Below are 27,902 nucleotides of genomic sequence, written 5' to 3' on the forward strand. Positions count from 1 at the left end.
ATCTTGGCTAAATTAATTAGTTTTGGTATTTTATATATGCTCATGACACAAAAGTTTTCCTTTCTTTTCATTTTAATTGGGTCTCTCAGTCTCTATTCAGCAGAACTTTTACTTAATTTTATAGTGATGATGGGTAAAATTTAGAAGAAAAATTCAGAACATAACCAATATTAATAAGTGAAGACCTCGGTACTTTTCATCACCATGTAATTTTGGCAGATCTCCATGTCCTCTTCTGGACTCATTTCTGGATGGGTACAATTTTCACATGGCAACTTTTAGATATTTTTACCTGGAGAGCATTAAGACTAAAAGTTTGTGTGGAGTTTTTTATGTTTAGTGTCATTGTAACGTATTTTTGATTAGGCCAGTAGCATAAAAAAGCATGCAGTCCTTTTAAAATAGTTTACAAAACTGAGGATCATGTGAAAATGAGAGAGAGTCACACAGAGAAGGCAAAAGGTGGAAAGAGTGAAAATACTGTAAAAGGGATTAAACAAGACAGAATGAGAGGAAAAATTTTAAACAGTGAGGCAAGAAAAATAGGCAAAAAGAGAAAATGGAGTATCACATGAGAAAGTTTTAAACCCTCAAGAAAGGAAAAAGAGCCTATAGCCTGTTACAGGTCACATGGCAGAAAGAGAGTCAGCCCCAGACAAATCAACCTCTTCACTGAGCTAGTGAGAAGATATTCTATAGACATTTAATAGAATATCAAAATAAATGTGTTTTCCTGAGCCAGTGAAAAGTTTGTCTAAAGCCATTGCCTTTTAGGAACTTGTGACAGGTGTCTTGATTTTCCTAAATCACTATGTATATAGCAGGGTGGGGTTTTGTATGTGTGTGTGGGTGTGGGTGGGTGTTTTTAATCTAAGGATGTTTCATAGCGGAAGCAACATGCCCTTTCCTGCAATAAAAGAAATTTTAAATTTTAGACTTGGAACTGAAACATCATGCCCCAATTAGAGATATTTCAATAATATTTTGTTTAAACAAGAGAATGAGATGAAAACTGCAAGTTTTTGTGTTAGGGATAATGTGTAGAAAGACTTTAAAACTAGTGCTTTGAAAAGCTTTGCTTAAATAGTTTCCAAGTATGCAAAAATAACCAAAAACTACTCTAAAGACTTATTATTGTATACAAAACACACACAGTCTAATTTGAGAGGCTAGTTTAAATGGATTTGTGAGAATTGATAGCATTTTTATCTCTGGTAAAGTATTATTTCTTCCTGACTTTAAAAAAAAAATCCAAATACTGTTAAATATAATCACACAACGTACAATTTTAACAAACTTTTTAAAGATTGTGGAATCTTCATCACTGGAGATATTTAAGAGCAGGTTGGATAGATATCTATCAGGGATGTTCTAGATGGTGCTTGGTCCTGCCATGAGGCCAGGAGACTGGACTTGATGACTTCCTAAGATCCCTGCAAGTTCTAATATTCTATGATTCTAAGATTAACATGAAAAGCAGGGCATTGATAAATACTTTGTAGCATGCACTTCTAAAGGGAACCTGGGACAGAGGAAACAGCATTGTTATGTGTAAGTGAAACAGCTTTGTAGCTGTCAGACACAAAACCTTTTAAAGGTAAAATAACCAAAATCCATGTCTTAAGGATATTTTGTAGAGGGCTAGTGAAATAAAAATGATGTTTTTTTTGCTCTGCCCCCAGCTTCCTGGAATCAGCCACTGATCAGTTTCAACAGCGGCTGAATCTGGAGCCTGGGACAGAACAGCTGGGGCACTGCCGGGTAGGTCCCCCCCAGGACCAACCCGACAGCACCCCAGCTGCTCTACCCCAGGCGTCCACAACAAAAGCCTGGTCTGCTGGGGGGGGGGGGGCGCACTAGCTGCGCCCCCACCCCCTCAGCAGACCAGAGACACCCGGAGCAAAGCCGCAGAGGCGGCGGCGTCCCACGCCTCTGCGGCTTTGCTCCGGGTGTCCCTGGTCTGCTGGGGGGGAGTCCCCCCCAGCACAGCAAGGAGACACGAGCAAAGCCGCACAGGCGGCGGGACCCTGCTGCCCGTGCGGCTTTGCTCCTTTGCCCCGGAGACAGGAGACAGGACTCCTTTGCCACAGCAGGGAGACAGGAGCAAAGCCACAGAGGCGGGGGAACCCGCCGCACTGGCAGCGGGGTCCCGCCGCCTGTGCGGCTTTGTTCGGGTCTCCCTGCTGTACTGGGGAGTCCCCCCCAGCACACCAGGGAGACCCGGAGCAGCTTTTCTCGCCCCGGAGGACGCGGTGGCAGGACCGGTGCACTCTGGGCGGTCCCGCCGCCCGTGAGCTCCGGGGCGAGAAAAGCCCCGTTTGTAAGTGCGGATCCGACTTAAGTCGGATCCGCGTAAGTCAGGGACTGCCTGTATAGAGAATTAGCCTTTGTGAGGGCTACTTTTTCAGTTTGCTTAATTGTGTAACTTGAGTAATGGGGTGTTGTATATCTGAAAAAATGTACCCTCCTTTAAAAAACATTGAATAGTTGCAACAAGAGAATTTTAATTAGAGAAGTAAAATGTCTCTAACATCTATTTACAGGATATTATTTGTAAAAGGAAGAGTTTGTGGAGTAGTATGATATTCCTTACATTTACAGATAAAATATATATTTTTTAAAGAAAAGCCATAGTTTTTTACTGCATGAAGAAGGGAGATAAAGACTGTTCCTGTCTTAAGACACATATCCCCTCCTTTTTTCCCTAAAACAGCTGTCTTTTGTGCGAAATAATGTTTTAATCACAGGATTAGAGTGAAATAAAATGAGAATTGAAATAAAGTGTTAGTATAGATTTTAATCAAACATGTTAAAAAAGGTTAGCTGATTCATTGAGTTTGTGGTCACTAATTCTGCACTGGATCCCAGTATTACACAATGTCCAGAAAGGAAATCAAATGTTTCATATTGTTTGATCTTCACTAGAAAGCCACAATACGGCCAGATATTTGCCTTTTCAGGACAATGCATATCACAGTTGAAGTAATTCTAGGCTTTTTAGAGTGCAATTGCAAATTCTGTCAGTTTTCACACTCTTAAATCATTAATTCCTTTTTAAACTTAAACTTTTTAAACTATATCACATAACTCAATTTGTTTAATTCCGTAAGAGAAGTAACTCAGGATTTCCTTAAACAGAAGTTCCTCCTTATTTATCGAGGGAGAGCAATGGACCTTTGAAGTGCTAGCCCTAAACTATTGGCTTAGAAAGTATTGTGTAACTTAACTAACCTTCAGTTTGAGATGCTGGATCCCAAGCAAGAGACCCCAAGTGATTCAAATAGTGGGTTATACAGAGATGAATTGGAAGTATGTTGCATGTAAGAATGTTTAGATGGTTGGAGGAGATCTTGCCACAGTAGCCTAATTGGCTAGAGTCTTTTGTATTAAGATTGTACAGAGTCCATACTGTTTAAAACTGCAAACTAAAAAGGACTCTTGACACAAAGTAAAATGTTTTAAAAAGTATACTTAAGAAAAAGTACCATTATACCTTACACACATTTCTTAGTTTAAATTTTTCAGTGGTTGAGCATTGGTTTTTCAGAGGCCTTAGAGACTCTGGATGCTGAGAGCTCCAAAGAAGCAAATGGATTGGGCCCCAAATGATTTTAGCAGACCCAAACAAGATGCTCAACAGGATGTTGAAAGAGATGAGGATGCTTATTATCTAGGCATGTACTAGCTAATATTGAAGAAGAAATATGATATGGATCCTGTAAGCCTAAAACCATCATACAAGCAGTTGGACAGGTTGATGTGTAGAGAATTATCAAGCACTGTCTGAAAGAGAAGCAATTTAATCACTGTCCTGTGTCTGTTGTGGATTTCCCCTTTCCTAGAGGAGTCAAAACTGTGTGAACTGGACTGTAGATGATGTGCACTATCAAATCAAAGAGAGTGTGGAGAGTGTTTAAAATAACACATTTGGATGTGCACAGCAGTGCCTCTCTTTAACTGGGAACATTTAGCTTAAGGGGCACAGAGGCAGAGGACACAGAGTGTTAGCTAAAATAATCACACTGAGAGATAAATGTTTAATGTGGAATAGTGAACATCTTTGTTCAACAAATTACAAAACCCTGTTAAGGGGGGGACAGGGACCTATAAGTTAGAATGTGGTGAGGGATGTAAAAATAAGCGTGTGTTGTAAATAAAACATTAATTGAAAATGGCTGTGTGAAATGTTTCTTCTGAAGCTCCCCCTCAGAGATCCTTGTGTCATATGAATGGATCAACACACAACTATGTGACCATCCACACAACGGCCTCCAGTTTTTAGAAGGTAAATTTCTGAAAGGGGTGATGCTGTTTTCAACCTCTGTTCCTATTTGCCCCCAGAAGGTGCCCTCTGGACTACCTTTTAGATGTTCTGAAAGTTCCCTATTTGGTAACAGGCCCCAGAACAAGTAGGCATGTTGAGTTCTGCAATGTCTTTCATAAAAATACTCCAGTTGCCTCTTGTTAGTGAGTGAACGGTTGTTGGTACTGTCCCTAGGTCAGATCATCCCACTGCAGAAGATTACCGCTGCTGGGGTCAATCTTCCGAAGTTCGATTTAGTGAGTCTAGTTAAGACTCACTAAATTGAACTCAGAGGGCACCCCCACTGGCGTCCAGTACTCCTGCTCTTGCCAGGAGTGAGGGAAGTTGATGGGAACATTTGGTCCTGTCAGCTTCCCACTGTGGGGACACTGCCAAGTTCAGCTTATGGTAAGCTGATTCCAGGTACATAGTCTACATAGCTGGAATTGCATACCTTAAGCCAAGCTGCCAGGTCTAGTGTAGACCTGGCCTTAGACCTCACAACTACCACACCCCACTGTATGAAATTTTTTATCATCCCTAGAAGAACCATCTTTATGCTGACTCAATTTATTTAACATCTCAATATTTTTAGAGTGAGCTTTTATTCCCTCCATCTCCAGTACTCCAGAGTTTAAAGGATAGAGAGGGGCACGTTTATTCAGATATGCACGGCTTCTCTGTACTACAGTTTGACAGTTCTTTAGCACATGGAAAGAATGGCCATCATAAAGATATTGCCTCCACATAATTTAAACACAGCCTGTGAAAACTGTCCTTTTTATTTCACTCATCTGCTACAAAATATCTCTAAAAGATACTTCTAAAAATCAATATCCATATATGTGATGGCTACAAAGGCATTATTAATGTTCTGTTTTTCATCTTAAAAGTATATTTATTAAACAATCACAGCAAAAAATGTTTTAACAGATTTTTTGTTAAGTCAGGAAGAAATAGCATTCATATCCAGTAGAAAGTGTGATCAGCTCTTACATATATTAGTTTATACTAGACTTTATTTTGTTAGGCTGTGTGTATTTTTGTATGAAGTAATAGGTGTTTAGAACTTTTTTTTGGTTTGGGACTGCTTTTGCACATTGGCCAATTCATGTAAGCAAAACTTTAAAAAGCTCTATTTTTTTAAAGTCTGCAACATTTCTAACAAATATTCCTAAAACAAAATCTTGTGGTTTTCATCTTTCATTTGTTTAAAGACAATATTACTGTGGTATGTTGAATATGAAGTTTATTTCTAATTGTTTTATTGCAGGGGACAGGGAGGAGCATATTTGGTTCAGCTATGACATGTACCGTATTTTCCGGCGTATAGGGCGACTGGGCATATAAGACGACCCCCTATTTTTTTAATTAAAAGATAGGGTTTCATCTTATACCCCAGCGCCCCTCCGCCTCCTTTGCTCCCGGTGTCCCTGGTCTGCTGGATATAGTCCCCAGCAGACCAGAGGCACCGGGAGCAAAGCCGCAGCAGCTTTGAAAGCCTCGGGGGAAGCCGGCGGCCGGGCATCCCAGGCGGGGCTCCGGCGGTGGGGCATCCGAGGCGCGCCTGGGATGTATACCCGGCGTACAAGACGACCCCCGATTTTTGGGGGATGTTTTTTTAACATCAGAGGTTGTCTTGTACGCCGGAATATACGGTACTTAATTTTTTAAAAATTGCTGTCTCTTAGTGATCGAGGATGATCAAGGCCCCCCCAATGGTTTTAGATTACATTTAGGGGCATATAAAAGTTTAAGAAAACACACACACACTATTTTTATATGCAGTGCTATTGTGGCCATGTTGATCCCAGAATATTAAAAAATGCCCCGGAGATGATCCTGGCAATTGCAGATCTGTAAGTTTGATGTCAGTACCGGGCAAATGAGTTGAAACTATAGTAAATAATATTGTCAGACACTGAGATAAACATAATTTGTTGGGGGAAAGTCAACATGGTTTCTGTAATGGGAAATCATGCCTTATTACTCTACTAGAGTTCTTTGAGAGGGTCAACAAGCGTTTGGACAAGGGGAAATCCAGTGGACATAGTATACACAGGTTTCCAGAAAGCCTTTCACAAGGTCTCTCACCTCTTAAATAAAATAAGTTGTCATGGGCTAAGAGGGAAAGTCCTCTCATGGTTTTGATAACTGGTTAAAAGATAGGAAACAAAGAGTAGGAATAATGGTAAGCTTTCAGAATGGAGAGAGGTACCTAGTGGTGACCAGTCCTGTTCAACCTATTTATAAATGATCTGGAGAAAAGGGTAAACAGTGAGGTGTCCGTGCCAATCTAGACGCTCTTTTCTGCAAATGCTTTTAATGGAAATCTTTTCCGTTAAAAGCATTTGCGGAAAATCATGCCAGTCTAGACAGAGCCATCAGGTTTGTGGTTGTTTTTTGTACCTAAGACCTTCTCGTTGCTCCCACCAGAATAACACAATAAGTGCTTCTAGAATTAGAAGATTAGTGTTGAAGGAGACCTGAGGAGGTCACCTAATCCAACCCCCAACTAAATTATTCCAGCCAAGGCTTCCTCAAGCTTGTGTGAACTGGACTGTCAATGTGAACTATAAAATAATTTTTCTTGATTTATAGGGCTCAGCCCACAATAACCACATCCAGACTTTACAGCATCCCACAGAGCTTTTCTTTTTCTGTGTCTTATCACGTGCATGTTTATTTCTTACTAGAAGATTTACCCAGCATTGATCAGGTCCTTAACTCAATTAATTTTTTTTTCATATAAATCATTGCTCTGGGATGGGGCTGAGTATGTGGGTTCAATATGCAGGCACCTTGGCAGGAGAGGACTACCCCAGCTGCAGATTCAGGCCAGGTGAGAAGCGCATCAGGAGACCAGTTTGCTTAGCCCTCTTCTCCCTGCTCCACAAAGAGCACTGTAAGGTTCAGTTTTTGAAGAGACTGCCAGGGCATGTCTCCCTTTTCATAGAAGCATAGGGCTGGAAGAGACCTCAGGGGGTCATCGAGTCCAGTCCCCTGCTCTAGGCAGGGCCAATCCCAACTAAATCAACCCGGTCAGGGCTTTGTCAAGCCAAGACTTAAACGCCTCTAGGGATGGAGATTCCACCACCTCCCTAGGGAACCCATCCCAGTGCTTCACCACCCGCCTAGTGAAATAGTTTTTCCTAATATCTAACCTAGGCCTCCCCCACTGTAATTTGAGACCATTGCTCCTTGTTCAGCCACCCGCCATTACTGAGAACAGCCTCTCTCCATCCTCTTTGGAACCTCCCTTCAGGAAGTTGAAGGCTGCTCTCAAATCCCCCCTCACTCTTCTCTTCTGCAGACTAAACAGACCCGACTCCCTCAGCCTCTCCTCATAGGTCATGTGCTCCAACCCCCTAATTATTTTCATTGCCCTCCACTGGACCCTCCCCAATGCGTCCACATCCTTTTTGTAGTGGGGGGGGGGGCCCAGAACTGGACACAATACTCCAGATGTGGCCTCACCAGTGCCGAATAAAGGGGAATAATAATTTCTCTAGATCTGCTGGCAATGCTTCTCCTAATGAAACCTAATTTTCCATTCGCCTTCTTGGCTACAAGGGCACCCTGTTGACTCATATCCAGCTTCTCATCCACTGTAATCCCCAGGTCCTTTTCTGACGAACTGCTACTTAGCCAGTTGATCCCCAGCCTGTAACAATACTTGGGATTCTTCTATCCCAAGGGCAGGACTCTGCCCTTGTCCTTGTTGAACCTCATCAGATTTCTTTTGATCCAATCCTCTAATCTGTCTAGGTCACTCTGGACCTTATCCCTGCCCTCCAGCGTATCTACCTCTCCCCCTAGCTTAGTGTCATCTTGTGAACTTGCTGAGGATGCAATCCATCCCCTCATCCAGATCATTAATAAAGATGTTGAACAAAACCGGTCCTAGAACTGATCCTTGGGGCACTCCACTTGAAACCGACCGCTAACTTGACATCTAGCTGTTGATCACTACCCGTTGGGCCCGACAGTCTAACCAGTTTTCTATCCATGTGTCCAATCCATACTTCCTTAACTTGTTGGCAAGAATATTGTGCGAGACTGTATCAAAAGCTTTGTGAAAGTCAAGATATATCACATCCATTGACTTCCCCATGTTGACAGAGCCAGTTACCTCATCATAGAAGATAATCAGATTAGTCAGGCACGACTTGCCCTTGGTTTGTGTCCGAGCTTTGGAAGAATTTCTGTCTCCTCTTCCCCTAATATCCGTTAGAAACTATCTGTTCCTATAATATGAGAACTTTAAGATGAACTTGTGGAACAGATTGTGTGCACCCAAGGAAGCAGTCCTTGAACATTCATTTGTTCAGCTTGGTTCACGGTCATGCAGGATACCATAAGGTGTACCAATGTGTAAACAGTGTGGAGAAAGTCTCCTGCAGATACCTGGCCCAAAAAGTCAGAGTTCAGGATGTTTTCATTACCCAGATAATTCTTATTGTCTTTTCCCCCTTATGCCTGCTGTTATAAAGAAGTTAGGGAGCAGGGAAGCAGATTTAATGTAGCTACTTTTTAGCAAGACAAAGAGTTGCTTGTGCCTGCCAGGTTTTATACGGAAAGCTCTAGTGAATTAAGGCCAGAGGGGAATCACTATGTTCTTCTTTGAGTGATTGTCCCTATTGGTTCCCTGTGAGTTACTCATGTGCACCATATCCCTGAGTCAGAGAATTTGAAAGCCATGTTCATTGGTCTGTGCATACACCCTGATGTAACTCATGCTTCCATCTAAGGCAAAAAATGGGGGGAACATTGACTGCTTCTCCAGTTCTGTTTCACCACCACATAGTCTGAGTAGAAACCCTCCGGTGGCCCCACCTCCTGCACTCCCCACAGCCCTGAGCCCCCTGAATCCCCAAGGCCCTGTCATGACTCTTGCACCTTCCACACCACCAGCCTCCCCTGCACTGAAGGACTTGGACAACTCCAGGTAAGTCTTTTAGTTGAGAATATGAAGTAAAAAATATATGTGCATGCACACACACACCAGTCCTTCCACTCCTCCAGAAAAGACTTGAGTAAAATTCTCTATGCAGAGATCCACATGAGGGCTGTGCATCTTTGACTGCCATAGTTCATAGACTTGGTACAGCCCTTTTTGTAGAATTGAACATTGTCTTGGGTAAATAGTAGAGCCTGTCAATGTGCCTTGAATGCCAACATATTCTCCTTCTGTCAGGGAAGAAGGGAAGTCTGTTCCAAAGGAGGAGGGGCCTTGACATTTGTAGACACACAAAAGAAGGAACTGGTAGCAAGCCTGTGTCATCTGACCTCAACAGTCAGATTAAAGCATGAAGAATGAGCTGCTTCTGAATTGGCTGGTGTGAAGTCTGAGGAGTGAGATCAGATTAAGAGGGATGGATACAGGGTCTTTTCTGTGCTAGCGGAGTTAGACCTGGAAAAAGAGATGGGGCACCCTTATTATTAGTGTAACCTTTACAGTTCAGTAGCATTCAGAGGCCAGGCAATCTAGGTGCTGCCAAACATGCATTAAATGACAATTCCTTTCCCAAGGAGTTTGCTGTCTAAAAAGTGTGAAAAAAATGTGGTTTTAGTCTTCTCTGTGCCAGTTAAACACAAACTTCTGGAAGTATATCTGGACAGGATCTTCTGATACATGTTTAGTGTATAAAATAATGTATAAAAACATGTAAATTAAGAAAATTTCTTTTGAAATGTAAAAATGGAAAACTTTCAGTTTTTCTGTGTTTTGTTTTATTTCTCTTAGGGTGTCATATGCCGGATACATTAAACTCTTGGTTTCTGGTAGCCCAACTTCATGTCTGGTAAGTGAAAGTTAAAATAATAAGTTGTTTTATTTTCATAATACAGACTGAAGCAATACTGCCACATAAAAAAACCAGTTCCATGGTTATTGATAGAGCCCTGCGTGGCTAAAAAATTTTGTATATGCATCTGCATCTATATCAACAAAAATGAGCCATGAATATCTGCATCCACAATTGTGAATGCAAAGTGAATATCCACAGATTTGCAGGGCTCTAGTTATTGACAAGAAACATTCAGTTTGTTTTATTAACTTGTGTATTTTATCAAATTTTTATTAAAGGTCTAACAGACCCAAATTGAAACTAATATTTATACTCTTGAAAATCCTCAGTAGAAGAAAGAGCATTGCCCTGAGCTTATCAAAAGGCCCCACTCAGGCTGGATGGAAAAGTCTGATTTAGCTGTTTTAGGAAAAGTTTACATTTACATAAAAGTGGTTTAAATTGTGAGAATTTGCGGTGATTTTAATTGCTGGCTCTCAGAAACCTTTAACAAATTATGGCACTGACATTTACACTTGCACCTCTAATATGTGCATGCAAATTAAGTGAATGTCAGATTGGGCTCAGGTAAAAATATGTAATGCCATCAGCAATAGTTTTTTCTTCATTTGTGAAATAAGAAGCCAAAAATATCAAATTTTCATCTAACATAACATATTTGAAAAGGTCAGAGGAACATAGCAGACACACACAAAGGAATGCAGTATGTTCCAGACTGCCAATACTCTCAGGAGCCTAACATGTGGAGAATTAAGTTTACCACTGTAACCTATCGGAGCTATCCACAGGCCATAAGGAATTGCTGGACAGAAACTTAGTCCAGCAAAGTTGTTCCCCTCGTTTTTCTACTTCTCTAATTTCCCTTCTTTCCCCTTTAACTTTCATACTCTTAAATGTGTTTAGAATCTTTTCATCTTTCTTGGCAGCCTATTCCAATGAAAAAATTGTTAACGTAACATTTGAAACTTGAATTAGATATAAATTATGTTTTGTGATTATTTAAGGAAAGACTTTATTGTGTTGTATCTTTTTGGTCATAGCGTTGGGATTGATGTGGACACTTTAATTAATAATGTCCTGACTATTTGGGTTTAAATTTGCAACCTAAAGCTGTGTTTGTACTCTATTACCTTTGATTTACAGCTAGCAAAATTAATTATACAGCAGAGCGAAACAATTAAAAACCAGACAGAGATCATATAGACAAACTATAGGGAAGGGGGAAACAAGGAAAGGAATGAGGGTTTCACAAGCCTGACTATAAGTAGTTTTTTGTAAGACAGAATGCTGTCAAACTAAGTTTTTTTTGCCATCTTAAGATCTATTTCTTTATCTAGTGATAGTGGGTTCCATTAGGACAGGCTCTCCTTCTTAGCAGCCTCATATCATATTACACTATTGTAATGGAATTTAGATAGAACGTGAGTATGTAACTTCCTGCTTTTCAGCTAATGGCTGCTGCTCTTTCACTCTGGCTGCAGATAAAGGCCTCAGGGTTTAGGCCTTTCAGTATGGTTACAGAAATAGGCCTTATCCTTACACTTGTCCTTCCCTTAATCTACCGTCTGTTACTTCACTGAAAGATTCATTCCCACTAACAACATAAGCAGAATCTCTGGCAGTTTTCTGTGTGGTTATCCTAAGTGCTGGAAAGTGTTTATCTTCAAAGGAAAGGCTGCTCCTGCTCCAGCTAGCCTGTTATTACTTGCAGCTAACCACAGACACATGCAGCTTTCGGAGTCTTCACCCAGTCTCATGCTTCTGCTTTGTACTTCCAGTTCAGGTTCTGCTTCATCTTAAGATGTCTGAGGTTTTGTGAATATACATTGGCTACTTCTTACATTCTTATTATTTTAGAAATGGAAGAGGTCAGCCTGGTTTAACATGTGTCTTGCACTGTTTGTTAGTCTTCTTTAATACTTCCTTCCATTGTACCTTCATTAGATTTAATTCCTTAAAACCTGTTTTTCTGATATCTGACCAGGTCTTGACTGGTGCTGAACCAGAGAACTTGCCGGACCACGGGACATCAATATTGTAGTGAATGGGTCTCTCTCTCTTTTTATTTCACAGGGGCAAATAAACAGAACACCTACAATGCTGCTTAATAATGTCTGACTGTGGCTATGCCCACAATAAGCATACCACTGGCTGTCTAAAATCATGCCAGACCATGGATGCTGCCGGACCAGAGAATGCCAGAGTAGAGAGGTTCAACCGGTAGTTTCAAAGAGCTTGCCTCCAGCATGTTGACAGCTTTCTTTTGCCAGAGTTTGGAGCCAAGAGATCAAAAGACTAGAGATTTAAAAAGTATATCTTAGCAAAGAATTGTGGGTAGTGATCGTGGGTCACATTGACCCACAGAGAGAGGCTTTGTGCTGGAGTCGAAAGAGACTGGTCTTTCCCAGATCCAAGGAATGGTAAGCCTTATGGAAAAGCAGATGTGCAAAGGCTGTTCTCTTGTTTTTAAGATCTGTTTTCTCTTAAATGCTTGTTCTAACACAAAGTGCTTTGCTTGAAGAAGGCTGTGTTTGATCATTGATTACCATTGTCATTGCCCTACAGCAGTGGTCTCCACCCTTTTTAACCACAGGATCACTTTTTCAATTTAAGTGCATTGTAAGATCTACCTCGGACCCAAATATCCTTGTCCCACTTCCTTCCTGCCCCTTCTTTGAGGACCTGCCCTTGTTCCACCTTTGGAGGCCTCACCCTGCTCACTCCATCCCCCTTCCTCTCCCATCCTCACTCACGTTCACCAGGCTGGGGTAGGGGGTTGAGGTGCAGGCTCTGGTCTTGGGTCAAGGGTTTGGAGTGTGGGAGGGGCTCTGGGCTTAGCCCAGGGTGGGGGCTTGGAGTCCAGGAGCGGTTTCAGGGTGCAAGCTCTGAGAACGAGTTTCGGTGCAGAGGGACTCATGCCTGGGGCAGGAGGTTGGGTGCAGGAGGAGGTTCAGGGCTGGGACAGGAGTTTAGGAAGCAGGCTCTGGCTGGGCTCCATTTAACTGAGACTCTTTCCAGGTGGAGCAGTCCAGTTAAGGCAGCTTACTTCTGCCCTGACTGTGCACCATTCCTAAAGCATCTGGCATGTACAGCAATGGCTCCATGGTGCCATGTGCTGCTCCTCATCTACAGGCACTGAGCCCACAGCTTCTACTCGACATGGATCCCTATTATTGATCAATGGGAGCTGCAGAAGTGATGTCTGCAGGCAAGGGCAGCATGTGGAGACCCCCTGCTCTGCCTCTCTCAGGGGCTGCAGGGACATGCCAGCCACATCCAGGAGCAGCAGTTACCAAAGGGATAATTACTCCAGCCAGGACAGGTTAGGTATTTTAGAACTCACTGCTCAAATAATTAAATTTAAGCATAAGAGAGAAATGAAAATTATGAAATGTACAGACCAGTACAAAACCAAAAATAACCCACTTTGCAAGCAGTAAAAGAGGTAACAACCATCCCCCACGTGTGCTGGATGAAAGATGAGAGTGAAAGACAGTGTGTGTTTGTGAGACTGTCACTCTCACACACTGTGTGTGTCTCTGTCAGTGATTTGCATTGCCAAGCTCCCTCCGTGCCCTTCTGTCTGTGTGGAGACCGAGTATAGAAGTGGTGTGAGGAGGGACACCCTGACGTCAGTACCACCCCTTCACCTTCCCATACCCTGCACAGCAAGCAGGAGGGTCGCAGGGGGGCAGGTCAAAGATAGACAAGCCAGGAGCAGCATGACAGTGGGTGGAGGGGCAACTGAAGTGCCAGCCCGTGATAGCTTCCTGGTCAGACTAATCAGGATCACCTATCAGAGGTTCCAAGATCTACCAGTAGATCCCGATCTACTAATTGGTGACCACTGAGCTAGAGGGAACAGAACTGCAGGGTTTGAATGTAAACTAGTCCTGATGAGGCACAGTTAGTGCCAGAAACAGCCATACCATGGCCCTAGCTCCAGCTCCTGGAGCCGCGATGTGGCCTGCCCTGGCCGCAGCTCCAGCCCTTGGGAAGGGCTGAAGTTGGGGCCAAGGCCACATGATAGCTACCCAGTTGCTCCCAGAGTGGGGCATGTGGCAGGCAGCACCTGGCTCCAGTCCCAGTACACAGGGCAGCCGCCCAGCATAGGGCCTGCCCCAGGAGTAGCTGGGAAACCACCACAGCCCTACTCTACTACCAAGCCCACTGCCAGCAGCAGCTTACCTTCCACATACACGGCTCTGCTGAGGAGGTGGGTGGGATTAGAATTCTTTGTGTGTGCCCATGCAGGCTCGCACCCTAGAGGAAACCGTGCTGGTAATGCTGTTAAGTGTAAGTGTGGGTTTTATGCTTTATCTATTTACTTCCTTGTGCCAATACAGTACAATTGTGTGAAACTTTGTTATGAAAAGAGCTGATAAGCCTTGGCTAGGCATAGACTTATATAGAGTGCATCAGCACAGTCGGACATTACTAAGCCCCATTGTAAGCGTTCTGTTTATTCACCTCTGTGAAATAAAAATAAAGAGACCCACTGACTACAATATTGACGTCCTTTGGTCTGGCAAGTTCTCTGGTTCAGCACCAGTCAGGACCTGAGGGTGCCAGACTAGAGAGGTTCTATCTGTAACAGTTTGTTCCATTGTCTTTCAAGCCTGTGTCTGAGGCTGCTTATCTAGCTCTTGTGTTGTTTTCCTGTTTGGCCTTCCTACTGCCTCCTGTGAAATTAAACAAGACATTTTAATAATCCTCCTCAATTATACAGTAACTTTACCTTACTGACCAGGTTACTTACAATATTCACTAGTGATGGTCCTCTGGTTTTCCTGCTCCCTTTATCATTTTATGGTAAGTGTCAATGAGTGTGGGTGAATGTGTGAGCTGTGCTGGCAGACAATTGGTTTGATCTGTGTGGGTGGCAAATGAGAGGTGTGTGCTACGGTGAGGTCTGTGTATCTGGGGTTATAGTATGTGCCAACTCTGTTGTTTTGATTTGTGTCTGAGGGTGTTGTGCTGAACAGTTTGTATGGATGGCATTTGGGCTCTTGGGTCTTGTAGCCAGGTCAAGTAATCCACTATCTAACCAATCTCTCTCATACAACCAGTGAAAATGGTTCAGGCAGATTAGTTGTAGAGTAGGGTTGGAATTTAGTTGAGTTCCTTCTGATATCACAGTGGTATAGGACAGTTGGCATATATTCAAGGCTTACTATTGCTGCATTCTAAACAGATCTAAAGTCAAAACTGATGAGAACTTAACAACTGGACATCAGACTGCAAAACCCTGTGGTAATTCAACTTCATTGCTTCACACTAACTCATCAGACTTAATATGCTTCAGAATGACACACACACTGACATTTCTGGGATCTTCTTATAAAGATACCATTTTGACATATCAGAATGCTTGGATTAATTTATAGCAGTTCATCATCTCTCACACTCCCTCTCAGATGTTCCTAGTGAATTGGAATTAGCACCTGCTTTGTGCCTTCTTTTCTTTACCTGTGATCTCCTGAGTCATCAGAACAAGACAGACAAAGCCAGTGTAAATCTCGTAGATTCTGTATAAGAACATAAGAATGGCCATACTGGGTGTCAGCCGACGGTCAAGGCAGTGTGTGTGTGTATGTTTCTGAGAAAAGGTTTAACGTCTGTGTCTTTACTGCTAGGACTGGGGTCCTGTCGCAGAGGGTGGCCAGCAGGCCAACAGACGCCCTGTTATATAGGAAGAGCTTATTACACCTTAGATTTTAGCTGCTAGAACACAGGGTTCCTTCGCAGCGGGCAGCCTAGGAAAGGCTGAAAAGGTGCCCCAACGGATCTTGTCACCTGGGAGTGACACAGATCCAAACGCCCAAGCTCTCCCTATGTCTGTCCCTTTATGACCGGCTGAAGTTCTTTTAAATTGTGCTTGGTTCTATTACAGCAACTGAAGGAGTCAGGTTAAAGCTTAAACAGTTACAGGTTTATTAAAGAAGCTTATAAATCATATGGGGTATGTCTACACTACCCCGCTAGTTCGAACTAGCGGGGTAATGTATGCATACCGCACTTGCTAATGAAGCCCGGGATTTGAATTTCCCGGGCTTCATTAGCATAAGCGGGGAGCCGCCATTTTTAAATCCCCGCTGCTTCGAACCCCGTGCAGCGCGGCTACACGGGGCTCGAACTAGGTAGTTCAGACTAGGTTCCTATTCCGAACTACCGTTACTCCTCGTGAAACAATGGCTATTGCTCTATTTCTTAAATGCTAGCAAATATATATATATAGGTCTTAAAAATGATTACAGGAAAAAGTTAAAGATAGAAAATAGAAATAATGGTACCAAGTGACAGTTTACTCTTTAAAGAGCTCTAACACTATGTGTATATATATACTTAAAGGACCACATCCAGGTACAATTTTTACCCCTTTCTGTGCCTCTCGACTCTAGCGTGTCAGGCCAGGGCCGGTCTCTCAATTCCTAGGAAAGACGAATACGAGGTGGGCGTCCCCTCTGGAAACTCGAGAGATCAAACACCTAACCCGACCAGCAGATAGATGGTAGATTGACACTGAGAGAAAATGTGCTGCTGGACCCATCTATATACCCTTGGGGGCTCGTATCCTCTTTCTTATCTAAGATGCGGAATTGTACTGGTCTGTTTTGTGGCGCCAGTTCTTACAAGCAAGTTTCAAATTAATTGACACTTGCAAGAGAGAGATAACTAAATTGTGAGTACTAGACATTTTTTTACTGGGCGAGAGATTCCTCCCCCCGCGGACGGCTGTGTGTTCGAATCAATATGGGTTAAGTCAAGGACACTCCTTGGCAGCCTCTTGGTCAGCAATTGGCGTATCTCTGTTACAGCCATTCACGGTCACAGCAGCCTGGGCCTTCTGCTCTGTGTGCCCTGTATGCTCTAGGCAAGCAAAAATAGATGTTATAAGGGGGGGTTCCTGTCTGGCTACAAGGTCCCAAAGGTCCATCCAGCCCAGTACTCTGTCTGCCGACAGCGGCCAATGCCAGGTGTCCTAGAGGGAGTGAACCAAACAGGTAATGATCAAGTGATCACTCTCCTGCCATCCATCTTCACCCTTTGACAATCAGAGCCTGGGGACACCATTCCTTACCCATCCTGGCTAATAGCCATTAATGGACTTAACCTCCATGACTTTATCTAGTTCTCTTTTAAACTCTGTTATAGTCCTAGCCTTCACAACCTCCTCAGGCAAGGAGTTCCACAGGTTGATTGTGCGCTGTGTGAAGAAGAACTTCCTTTTATTTGTTTTAAACTTGCTGCCCATTAGTTTCATTTGGTGACCCCTGGTTCTTATATTATGGGAACAAGTAAATAACTCTTCCTTATTCACTTTCTCCACACCACTCATGATTTTATAGACTTCTATCATATCCCCCCTTAGCCTTCTCTTTTCCAAGCTAAAAAGTCCTAGTCTCTTTAATCTCTCCTCATATGGGATCCATTCCAAACTGCTAATCCTTTTAGTTGCCCTTCTCTGAACCTTTTCCAATGCCAGTATATCTTTTTTGAGATGAGGCGACCACATCTGTACGCAGTATTCAAGATGTGAGCGAACCATGGATTTATATAAGAGCAATAAGATATTCTCCGTCTTATTCCCTATTCCTTTTTTATTGATTCTCAGCATCGCATCATGTTTGCTATTTTGACTGCCACTGCATACTGCATGGGCGTCTTCAGAGAACTATCCATGGTGACTCCAAGATCTCTTTCCTGATTAGCTGTAGATAAATTAGCCCCCGTTATATTATATGTATAGTTCCAATGTGCATTACTTTACATTTATCATTTACCATTTTGTTGCCCAGTCACTTAGTTTGGTGAGATCTTTTTGAAATACAGGCAGTCCCCGGGTTACATGGATCCGACTTACATTGGATCCCTACTTACAAACGGGGTGAGGCAACCCTGTACTAGCTGCTTCCCCCCAGCAAACCAGGGAGACACGAAGCTAGCGCCCCTCCCCCCCCCAGCAGACCAGGGAGACGCGGAGCGGCTTTTCTCAGCAGACACCTCAGCTTGAGAATAAAGGACTGAGGGAAGTGAGGTGTGGGAGAATAAAACTGAGCGCTGGAGAAATGTTTGGCTAGAGTTTCCCCTACAATATGTACCAGTTCCGACTTACATACAAATTCAACTTAAGAACAAACCTACAGTCCCTATCTTGTACGTAACCCGGGGACTGCCTGTACTTCACAGTCTGCTTTGGTCTAAATTGCCTTGAGCAGTTTAGTATCGTCTGCAAATGTTGCCACCTCAGTGTTTACCCCTTTCTCCAGATTATTTATGAATAGGTTGAATAGGATTGGTCCTAGGACTTACCCTTGGGAACACCACTAGTTACCCCTCTCCATTCTGAAAATTTACCATTTTTTCCTACCCTTTGTTTCCTGTCTTTTAATCAGTTCTCAGTCCACGAAAGGCTCTTCCCTCTTATCCCATGACAACTTAATTTACGTAAGAGCCTTTGGTGAGGGACCTTGTTAAAACTTTCTGGAAATCTAAGTATACTATATCTACTGGATCCCCCTTGTCCACATGTTTATTGACCCCTTCAGAGAACTCTAATAGATTAGTAAGACAAGATTTCCCTTTACAGAAACCATGCTGACTTTTGCCCAACAAATTATGTTCTTGTATGTGCCTGACAATTTTATTCTTTACTATCTTTTCAACTAATTTGCCCGGTCTTACCGATCTGCAATAGCCAGGATCGCCTCTATAGCCCTTTTTGAATATTGGTGTTACCTTAACTATCTTCCAGTCACTGGATACAGCAGATGATTAAAGCAGGGGTTCCCAAACTTTTTGACACGGGGACCAGTAAATCCATTCACAAACTTCTGCAGGACTGGTAACGGTCATTTGCATATTCATTAATCAAATGATGAATATTCAAATAAGTTGTTTCTGGTCCTCCCAAACCCCCCAGTGCCAGCTTTAGCAAAGCTTTTGATATGGTCACCCACAATATTCTTGCCAACAAGTTAAGGAATATGGATTGGATAAATGGACTGTAAGACAGACAGAAAGCTGGTTAGACTAGGGTTTCCCAAACTTTTTACTTTAGTTGGAACCCTGTTTTTTTCAATACTGTTTTTTGCAGCCCCAAAATATAAACACTTAAAAAACAAACTGAGGAAATACCAGACATATAACATTTCTGGTATTTTCTCATTAGGTAAGTTTTATTGTTACTAGATGTATCGGTTTGTAGTTTCGAACTGCCTGGCTTGTAAATGTGCTCAGGCTGCATGAGTGTGTCTACCAGCCAGACAGTTCGCAACTACTCGAGGGGGTGTGTGTGTGGGGGAGGAAGACAATAGAATCCCTGGGTCGGACTAACTCGTGCTTTGCGGGGGTGGGGGGGAAGAGGGGCAGCGCCCCGAGAGCTACATATGGCCGGGTCAGTCCCACTCCCTGCAGGCCGATTCATTCCTCCCCTCTGCTCCCCCCGCTGTGCCTCTGGCCAGCCCCACTTCCCACAACCCCCTCCTGGGCAGCCAGTTCTCCCCCGCTTCTTCTCCCAATCTCCCTTGGCCAGCCCCACTGCATCCTTGCTCCATCATCTCCCCTGGTGCCTGCTGCCCCCCAACTCTTCACCCTCCTCTGCTGTACTGACTCCTGCTCTTCTCACTGCCCTCAGCCCTCCTGCGACCTGCCCCCCTCCACCAGCCCTTCTCTCCCCGCTGTCCCCACTCCTCCAGTAGCCCCACTCTGATCATGTGAGCTACCCCTCTTCTAACACCTGTCCTGCTTCTCTCCTCTGTTGCTGGTCCCTCCCCTGCAGGTGTCTGCCCTTCTGCTTCATCCCAGAATCCCCTGGCACCTGCACCTTCCCTTAGCCCTGCACCCTCCTGGTGCCTCCCTCTTCCATTATTGCCCCTGCCCCCTTTTTCCCTGATACCCACCCCCTCACCACTCTCTGCCCCATTCCCCTCCTGCCCCTCTTTGCCCTCACACATGCCTTGCTCCATCCCCACCTTTCTCATGCTCACCTCTTCTTTCAAGCCTTCTCCCAACACCTTCCCTTCTAGCCCCCAATGCCCTTCCCCTCTCCTCTCCCAGCATCACCCTGTCCCTCTCCCACTGACACCTCTCCTCCCCTCCCCCCCTCTTCCTCATTGTCTGCTCTTGGCCCCCTGGCATTTGTCTCTCCTGCACCCTGTCCCTTGGTGTCTTCTCCTCCCCCCACCCAAGCCCCTTCTCCTTCCTCCTCCCCGCCCAAGCCCCTCCCCTCTCGCAAGCCCAAGCCTCTTCCCTTTCCCTCGCTGCCGCCTCCTCCTCCGTCTCCTCCTCCTCCTCCTCCTCCTCTCCTCGCTGCCACCGCCCAAGCCCGTTCCCTGCCTTCTGCCTTCCACGTTGCGGGGCCAGAGGCCAAACTCAGAGGCAGCCCCGCAATCTGCCTCCGAGGAGTTTTAAAATCCCAGGCTGTGATGTCACGTCACGCCCGGGTGTCCTCCCCACCCATGTACAACGCTGTGCATGGGCAGCAGCAGCCGGCGAGGAGGAGCCACGCACGGCAGGGACAGGCCAGGGCCCTCTCCAGGCAGAGCTGGGGGAAAGACCAACTCCACATATTGGTGGAGCGGGGCCCCCGGCTCTGTAACTCGCTGGCACTTCCGGGTTCAGGGGCGCGGGGCGCAGTTCAACCGAATCGGCCTAACGCCGACCCTATCGGCAGCCACCAGGCACGCTGAGGCCCGGTATTTTTTTCCCGTGGCCCGGTACCGGGCTGCAGCCCATAGTTTAGGAAACGCTGATTTAAAGGCTAGGTTACAAACCATAGTTAATAGTTCCACAATTTCACATTTGAGTTCTTTCAGAACTCTTGGGTGAATGCCATCTGGTCCCGGTGACTTGTTACTGTTAAGTTTATCAGTTATTCCAAAACTTCTTCATTCTGTGATAAGTACTCAGATTTGTCACTTACAAAGGATGGGTCAGGTTTGGGAATCTCCCTAACATCCTCAGCCATGAAGCATGAAGCTAAGAATTCATTTAGTTTCTCCGCAATGACTTTATCGTCTTTAAGTGCCTCTTTTATATCTCAATCGTGCAGGGACTCCACTGGTTGTTTAGTAGGTTTCTTGCTTCTGATGTACTTAAAAAACATTTTGTTATTACCTTTTGAGTTTTTGACTTGCAGTTCTTCAAACTCCTTTTTGGCTTTTCTTATTGCATTTTTACACTTAATTTGGCAGTGTTTATGCTCCTTTCTATTTACCTCACTAGGATTTGACTTCCATTTTTTAAAATATGTCTTTTTATCTCTCACTGCTTCTTTTACGTGGTTGCTAAGCCGCGGTGGCTCTTTTTTAGTTCTTCTACAATGTTTTTTAACTTGGGGTATACATTTAATTTGGGCCTCTATTATGGTGTCTTTGAGAAGTGGCCATGCAGCTTGCAGGGATTTTACTTTAGTCACGGTACCTTTTAATTTCTGTTTAACTAACCTCATTTTTGCATAGTTCCCCTTTTTTAAATTAAATGCCAGAGTGCTGGGCTGCTGAGGTGTTCTTCCCACCACAGGAATGTTAAATGTTATTATATTATGGTCACTATTTCCAGGCGGTCCTGTTATAGTTACCTCTTGGACCAGATCCTGCACGCCACTCAGGACTAAATCGATAATTGCCTCTCCCCTTGTTGGTTCCTATGCCAGCTGCTGGCCTCAACAACACTAGAACCCAGACCCTCTTCACCTCTCCAGAGATTCTGTCCTACCCACTGCCTCTCTTTATCCCCAGATCTTCTGTTTTAGCAATAAAGAAGCATCTTTTCTCCCAGTCAAGAGACAGTTCACTGCACAGTGTGGAGAACAGTCTTTTAAATGGTAAAGACCATTTCTGCTTAGAGTCCAAGCTATTCTACCACAGTCTTGGCAAAGATCCTTTTTCAGGTGGATTCCCGTAACATGGATACTGTTCTCTGTATGGGCCAGCAGAAAGTATCCAATCCCATCATGAACCTGAGTCCCTGCAATCCTGGATGATCAAATCTAAAATCTCAAAGAGTATCTGCAGCCTTTTTTAAGATCCATTAACATCTATATCCATCTCCCACAGAGAAATAAAGACAGGCCTGTATCCTCCCATCCTCTTGTTTCTAGGAGCCTAAATGCATGACCAGTGCATTTCCTCTTTGAAAGAACCTCTTTCATCCTGGGATTAAAACTCGTTCTCACCATATGGGACTTCCCCTTGAATCTATTAGGGAAGTCACTTTAGAATATCTAATGCTGAATGCAGCCTTTCTTATGACTGCTGTCTGCTCCACAAGGAGAGTTCGTCATCTTCAGTAATGCTTCTACCACCATGTTTTGCCATTCATAAAGACAGGGTGATCATAAGGTCTCACCCCTAGCTTCATGTCCAAGGTACTGTCAGACTTCCATCTCAACCAATGCACTTCCCTCCCTATATTCATTCCAAAGCCCCATTCCCACCCAAAGGAGTCTGCACACTCTAGATATTCAAAGCAGTGTTCCCTGTGAGCTGGGCAGTTGTGCAGCCACTCAGGAGAGATTCAAATGCTATCCAGGTGATTAGCAGAGCACCTGTAGCTAGATTTTTCTTTTTAATGGTGGCTTTCTTTCTCAGGGTTTTTGTTGTCTATAGGGAAAGATACTAGAGAATGCCAATTACTAGTCAAAGACATCAATAGGGGATAAAAAGATATTAAAAAATGTTAAATTTTAGTTAGAACTACTGTCCCCCAGAAATTAAAATACAGTCCTCTAGGGCCACTGCAGCATCTGTGTCTTGTTTGAGCCTCATTGCTTTCATGAAGTTTTGAAACAGTAAGGCTACGTCTACACTGGCACCCTTTTCCGGAAATGCTTAAAACGAAATGCTTATTTCCGGAAAAAGCGCGTCTACATTGGCAGGATGCTTTTCCGGAAAAGCACTTTTTCCGGAAAAGCGTCCGTGCCAATGTAGATGCGCTTTTCCGCAAAAAAGCCCCGATCGTCATTTTCGCGATTGGGGCTTTTTTGCGGAAAAGAAATCTGTGCTGTCTACACTGGCCCTTTTCCGGAACAGTTTTCCGGAAAAGGACTTTTGCCCGAACAGGAGCAGCATAGTTTTTCCGGAAAAGCACTGATGATTTTACAGTAGATCGTCAGTGCTTTTCCGGAAATTCAAGGGGCCAGTGTAGACAGCTGGCAAGTTATTCCGGAAAAGCAGCTGATTTTCTGGAATAAGTGGCCAGTGTAGACACAGCCTCACAGTGAAGGTCAACATATATGGTCACACACCCCTTTGTGTATTGACGTGCCTAATTTTGGTGTGTGGTACTATGGTTCATGCTCAGCTAAAGAAATCTTCACCCATCTTGTATTCAGAGAGCACTGCTTGCTAATCTGTCATCTTGAAGATGAAAGGAAGGTTACTCATCAACTGTTATTCTTTGAGAGTCTGCATTCAGACTCCCACACTACCTGCCCACTTTCAACTCTGTCTCAGAGTTCTGGATAAGATCAGGATTCTGTGATTTGGTGGAAGGAACTGAGTGGCTGCGTCTAGACTGGCAAGTTTTTCCGCAAAAGCAGTTGCTTTTGCGGAAAAACTTGCCAGCTGTCTACACTGGCCGCTTGAATTTCCACAAGAACACTGACGATCTCATGTAAGATTGTCCGTATTCTTGCAGAAATACTATGCTGCTCCCATTCGGGCAAAAGCCCTCTTGCGCAAATGCTTTTGCACAAGAGGGCCAGTGTAGACAACACGGTATTGTTTTGCGCAAAAAAAACCCGATCGCGAAAATGGCGATCGGGGCTTTCTTGCACAAAACCGCGTCTAGATTGGCACGGACACTTTTCCACAAAAAGTGCTTTTGCGGAAAAGCATCCGTGCCAACCTAGACACTCTTTTCCGCAAATGCTTTTAACAGAAAAAAAGCATTTGCGGAAAATCATGCCAGTCTAGACGTAGCCAATGGGTCTGGAGGGTGCATTACCTTATAGAAAGTAGACAAAGATATTGCCACAACTTGACATCAGAAAGAACCCATCCCACGTGTGTGGGACTCTACAGAGATGACTCTCAAAGAACAGCTGCTGGTGAGTTACCTTTATTTGCCCTACATGACAAGAATAAACTAAAAACCAACAAATGGTCTAGTAGAACCTTATAGACTAACAAAACGTGGATGGTGGTATGAGCTTTCGTATGACCAGAGTTTAGTTAATGATTGCACAGGTCTTTGCCAGTATATTACTCTATTGAAGTATTATTAGTTAGGGTCGTGTTGCTGCTTGGAGGAGCAATGAATACTGCATACAAGAGGAGAAACAGCTCTTTCGTCTCTTAGATCTACAGTCCTATATGGTGTTTAGGAGGTGGTGGAAGGGAGGTTTTCCAGGTATTCTGGGATGAGTATTTGGCAGAAAACTTTCTAGAGATAAAAACTGATTTAAAAGGAATTGAGAGATGATTACCCACATGCAGCTTTCAGGTTTTTGTTGAGGTGAAGATTTTAGCTCAGGACGACACTAGGAAATTAGGTTGGTGTTACTAGGGTATTGGATCTCACTGGTGTAAGAAATGTGCACATTTGAGTGACACAGTTAACCTGACCTAACCCCTAGTGGAGACAGCGCCAGGTTGATGGTAGAATTCTCCTTTTCACCTAACTGCTGTCTCTTAGGAAGATAGGTTACCAAAATTGATGGGAGAACCCCTCCAGTCAACTTAGGTTGCATCTTCACACAGCATGTAGTCAACCTGTGGAACTCCTTGCCAGAGGAGGCTGTGAAGGCTAGGACTATAACAGAGTTTAAAGAGAAGCTAGATAATTTCATGGAGGTTAGGTCCATAAAAGGCTATTAGCCAGGGGATAGAAGTGATGTCCCTGGCCTCTGTTTGTCAGAGGCTGGAGAAGGATGGCAGGAGACAAATCGCTGATCATTGTCTTCGGTCCACCCCTCTCTGGGGCACCTGGTGCTGGCCACTGTTGGCAGACAGGCAACTGAGCTAGATGGACCTTTGGTCTGACCCAGTACGGCCGTTCTTATGTTCACAGAAGCACCACAATGATGCAGCTGCACCATTGCAGTGTTTTTAAGTATAGACAAGCCTTTAGTGATCTAAACATCATCTTGGCAATCCCTAGACACCCTGATGCTATTAGTTCAAGTCGAAGTAGGGCTATCTTACACCTGCATTCTTGGAGTAGATAAATAGAGCTCCATGTAGTTTGATTAGCCCATGTGTACCTTGCAAAATTATGTTGATCTAAATGATGTTAGCCTAAAGTTGCCACAGTTACTCATCACTTATGCATGTGCACATCCTCACAGGGAGTGTTTGTATTAAAGCAGAGTGCAGTGCAGCATGAGTGGATATCCCACTATGCAACTCAGATATGGCTGAAACAAGTAATGCAGGAGTGACTGGAGCCCTTTCAAATTCTCATAATGCAGTGTTCTCTGTGCTCAGGTCAGTGGGTTCTCAAGAATTTCCCAGATTGGATGCTGTGGGATGGAGTTGATGTCGGCAGTCACAATTGTTTCTTATCATAGAAGCTTTAGATAGCGATCCTTCTAGCGCTGCAAATCTCAGCAGTGTGAGGCCACATGAGCTTGGTCCATACATAGTTTTTGTATCACGGAAAGCTCCTCATATCATGTCTGTGAGCAAATGTTTGGATTTGTTTTGTTTTGTCCTCCCCTGTTTGTTTTTGATTTCTTGGATTCTCCTTTGAACTTCACATTTGAACTGATGAAGAGAGTTCTGCTTCTGGATATTGGTTAGTTTTGCCAAAAAGCATTTCTCTTCTGGTGTGAAGGGGCTGTAATCTCAATGTTGTTGTAAAGGCAGCCCTGATAGTGGTGGGAAGAAAAGTGAATGCACTCATTGAATGCCTTATGGATGATCTATTTTAGGGCTTCCCTGTCTTCTTTGACCCTCATGTTGTCATTTCTAGGTGTGCGTATGGTCTGCTTTTTACTGATGAGTGCTTGGAAGAATGCTTCTCTTGGTGCACTAAAGATTGGAGTCTTTGGATGTTGTATTGCCGCCTGTGTGATTTTGATTGCTTTCTATGTTTTGGTGCAATCCTGATGGACATGATTGACTTCACCAGGTGGTGATCAGTCCAGCCATCAGTGGCTCCTCTCATGATACAGGTGATTTGGACATCTCTTAGATCCTGTGTTCCTACAGTGACATAGTGTTGGAGGTGCCACTGTTTTGAGCGGGGGTGTTGCCAAATTATTTTGTACTTATTGCTTTGTCTGAAGATTGTGTTTGCTCTGCACGTTTGGTGAGTAGACAAATGCCATTGGAATTAGTCTTGCTTACTCCTTCCTTCCCAGTGGTGCTATTCCATGTGCTAAAAGGTTGATCTTACTTGTTTTGGAATGGACAAGAAAATGTTGTCAGTATAGTGGGGCACTGACATTGGCTTCAGTCACATTTAAGTGAAGACACATCCACAGCTGCCTTGCTTCAACCTACTCATGTGCTTGTCAGCTAAGTGCTTGAGCTGAAGCTTTGATGGTTCTAAGTAATTTGAAACTATTAGTTTAATCACTGTTTAATGCGTGAAATTTAATTTGTATCAAGTAGTTTCATGGTGATTAGTTAGGTTTAAAATCAAAATTAATGTCTTTTAATAAAGTTACAGAGGAGCTAGCTGTATATCATTTGCTTGAAACACCAAGATTTTAAATGTATTTTTGTGTTGGAATTGCATGGTTGTTCTAACCCAGTTTATTATTTGGCTGTAATAACAGTTTTGCAGTTTCATTATTTCTTCATCATGTTAATCTAATTTTTCTTGCCAGGCATTATGATTTTGCTTTGTTTCCTCATTACTGACTTCAGGATATCACATTGGAAACAGTAACTGTTTGGTCATTGTGTTTTATTAGCAAGTGTGGGCCAAAGGCTTTTCTTGGATCCACCTGTAGAACACTCAGTGATTTGAAAAGGGCTCCTGCTTGTGTATATGAAGACAGAATTTGTCCCTTAGATCTGAGTTCAATGTACATATCTCATAAAGGATCCAATTTCAGAGTAACTGGTTAAAATGCAAGTATTTTAACTAAGTGTGGGTACTGCTGGCTTTTTCCATCACCAGTGCAGAATAGCAATTGTTTTAGGTAACCAGATAAAAAGCAATATTTATAAGATATTTTAAATGTCAAAATATCATAGTTTTAAAGTAATGATGCATATAACTTTTTAAAACTAGTAATCTGAGTGTGGAACAGTTTCACCTTACTGGTGTGACAAAGATGATTCAGTATTTGACTGGACTACAGAATGTGTTCTGTAGTGAAAAAGTAAAGCATTTCATACCATGTTGATCTAGTTAGAAAGTTTATAGTCTAAGAAAATCCATGTCTTTTAAACCTCAGATGGCAGGTGTCGTAACAAACTACCAAATTTTCAAATAAACTTCAGAATTCCATGACCTCACTCTTGGTGCTGTTGAACTGCTCTATGACAGCACTATGCATCCAAGACACAGCGTCTTTTCAGGCTTCAAGAAGGACGAGGTTTACTCTGAACACTGCTCCATTCTTGCACTTCTAGTGATGGATTGTGATTATTGGTCCATTGCACTCTTACCTTCTCCTTTGACACTACTGAGGAATACTGCAGATTGGATGGGAAGCAGCATTTATATTGAGGGAATCTCTTGCTGGGGTTGCTTGCTTTTTTCCCTTGGATTGACTACCCAGCCCATAACATGTAAAACTCCTTTTTTCATCTAGAGTTGTGCTCCCGAAACATGCTCTTTCACTGTCTCTCTGTGGGTATGTGGAAATCAGTGGGATTCCAAGATTA

The 27,902-nt window shown here is 43.5% G+C and overlaps 1 protein-coding gene across 1 annotated transcript in view; it reads left to right on the forward strand.

The window, feature by feature from the left end:
- The window catches only part of UQCC1 (ubiquinol-cytochrome c reductase complex assembly factor 1), a 110,964-nt gene that overhangs the window by 21,449 nt on the left and 61,613 nt on the right, over window positions 1-27,902 (forward strand). Inside the window, exon 6 of the mRNA XM_075901448.1 lies at window positions 10,050-10,107. Coding sequence (XP_075757563.1) covers window positions 10,050-10,107 — 58 coding nt within the window. The remainder of the gene's footprint in view (window positions 1-10,049; window positions 10,108-27,902) is intronic.

The sequence above is a fragment of the Pelodiscus sinensis genome, chromosome 18 (genome assembly GCF_049634645.1).
Source record: "Pelodiscus sinensis isolate JC-2024 chromosome 18, ASM4963464v1, whole genome shotgun sequence".
Taxonomy (NCBI): Eukaryota; Metazoa; Chordata; order Testudines; family Trionychidae; genus Pelodiscus; species Pelodiscus sinensis.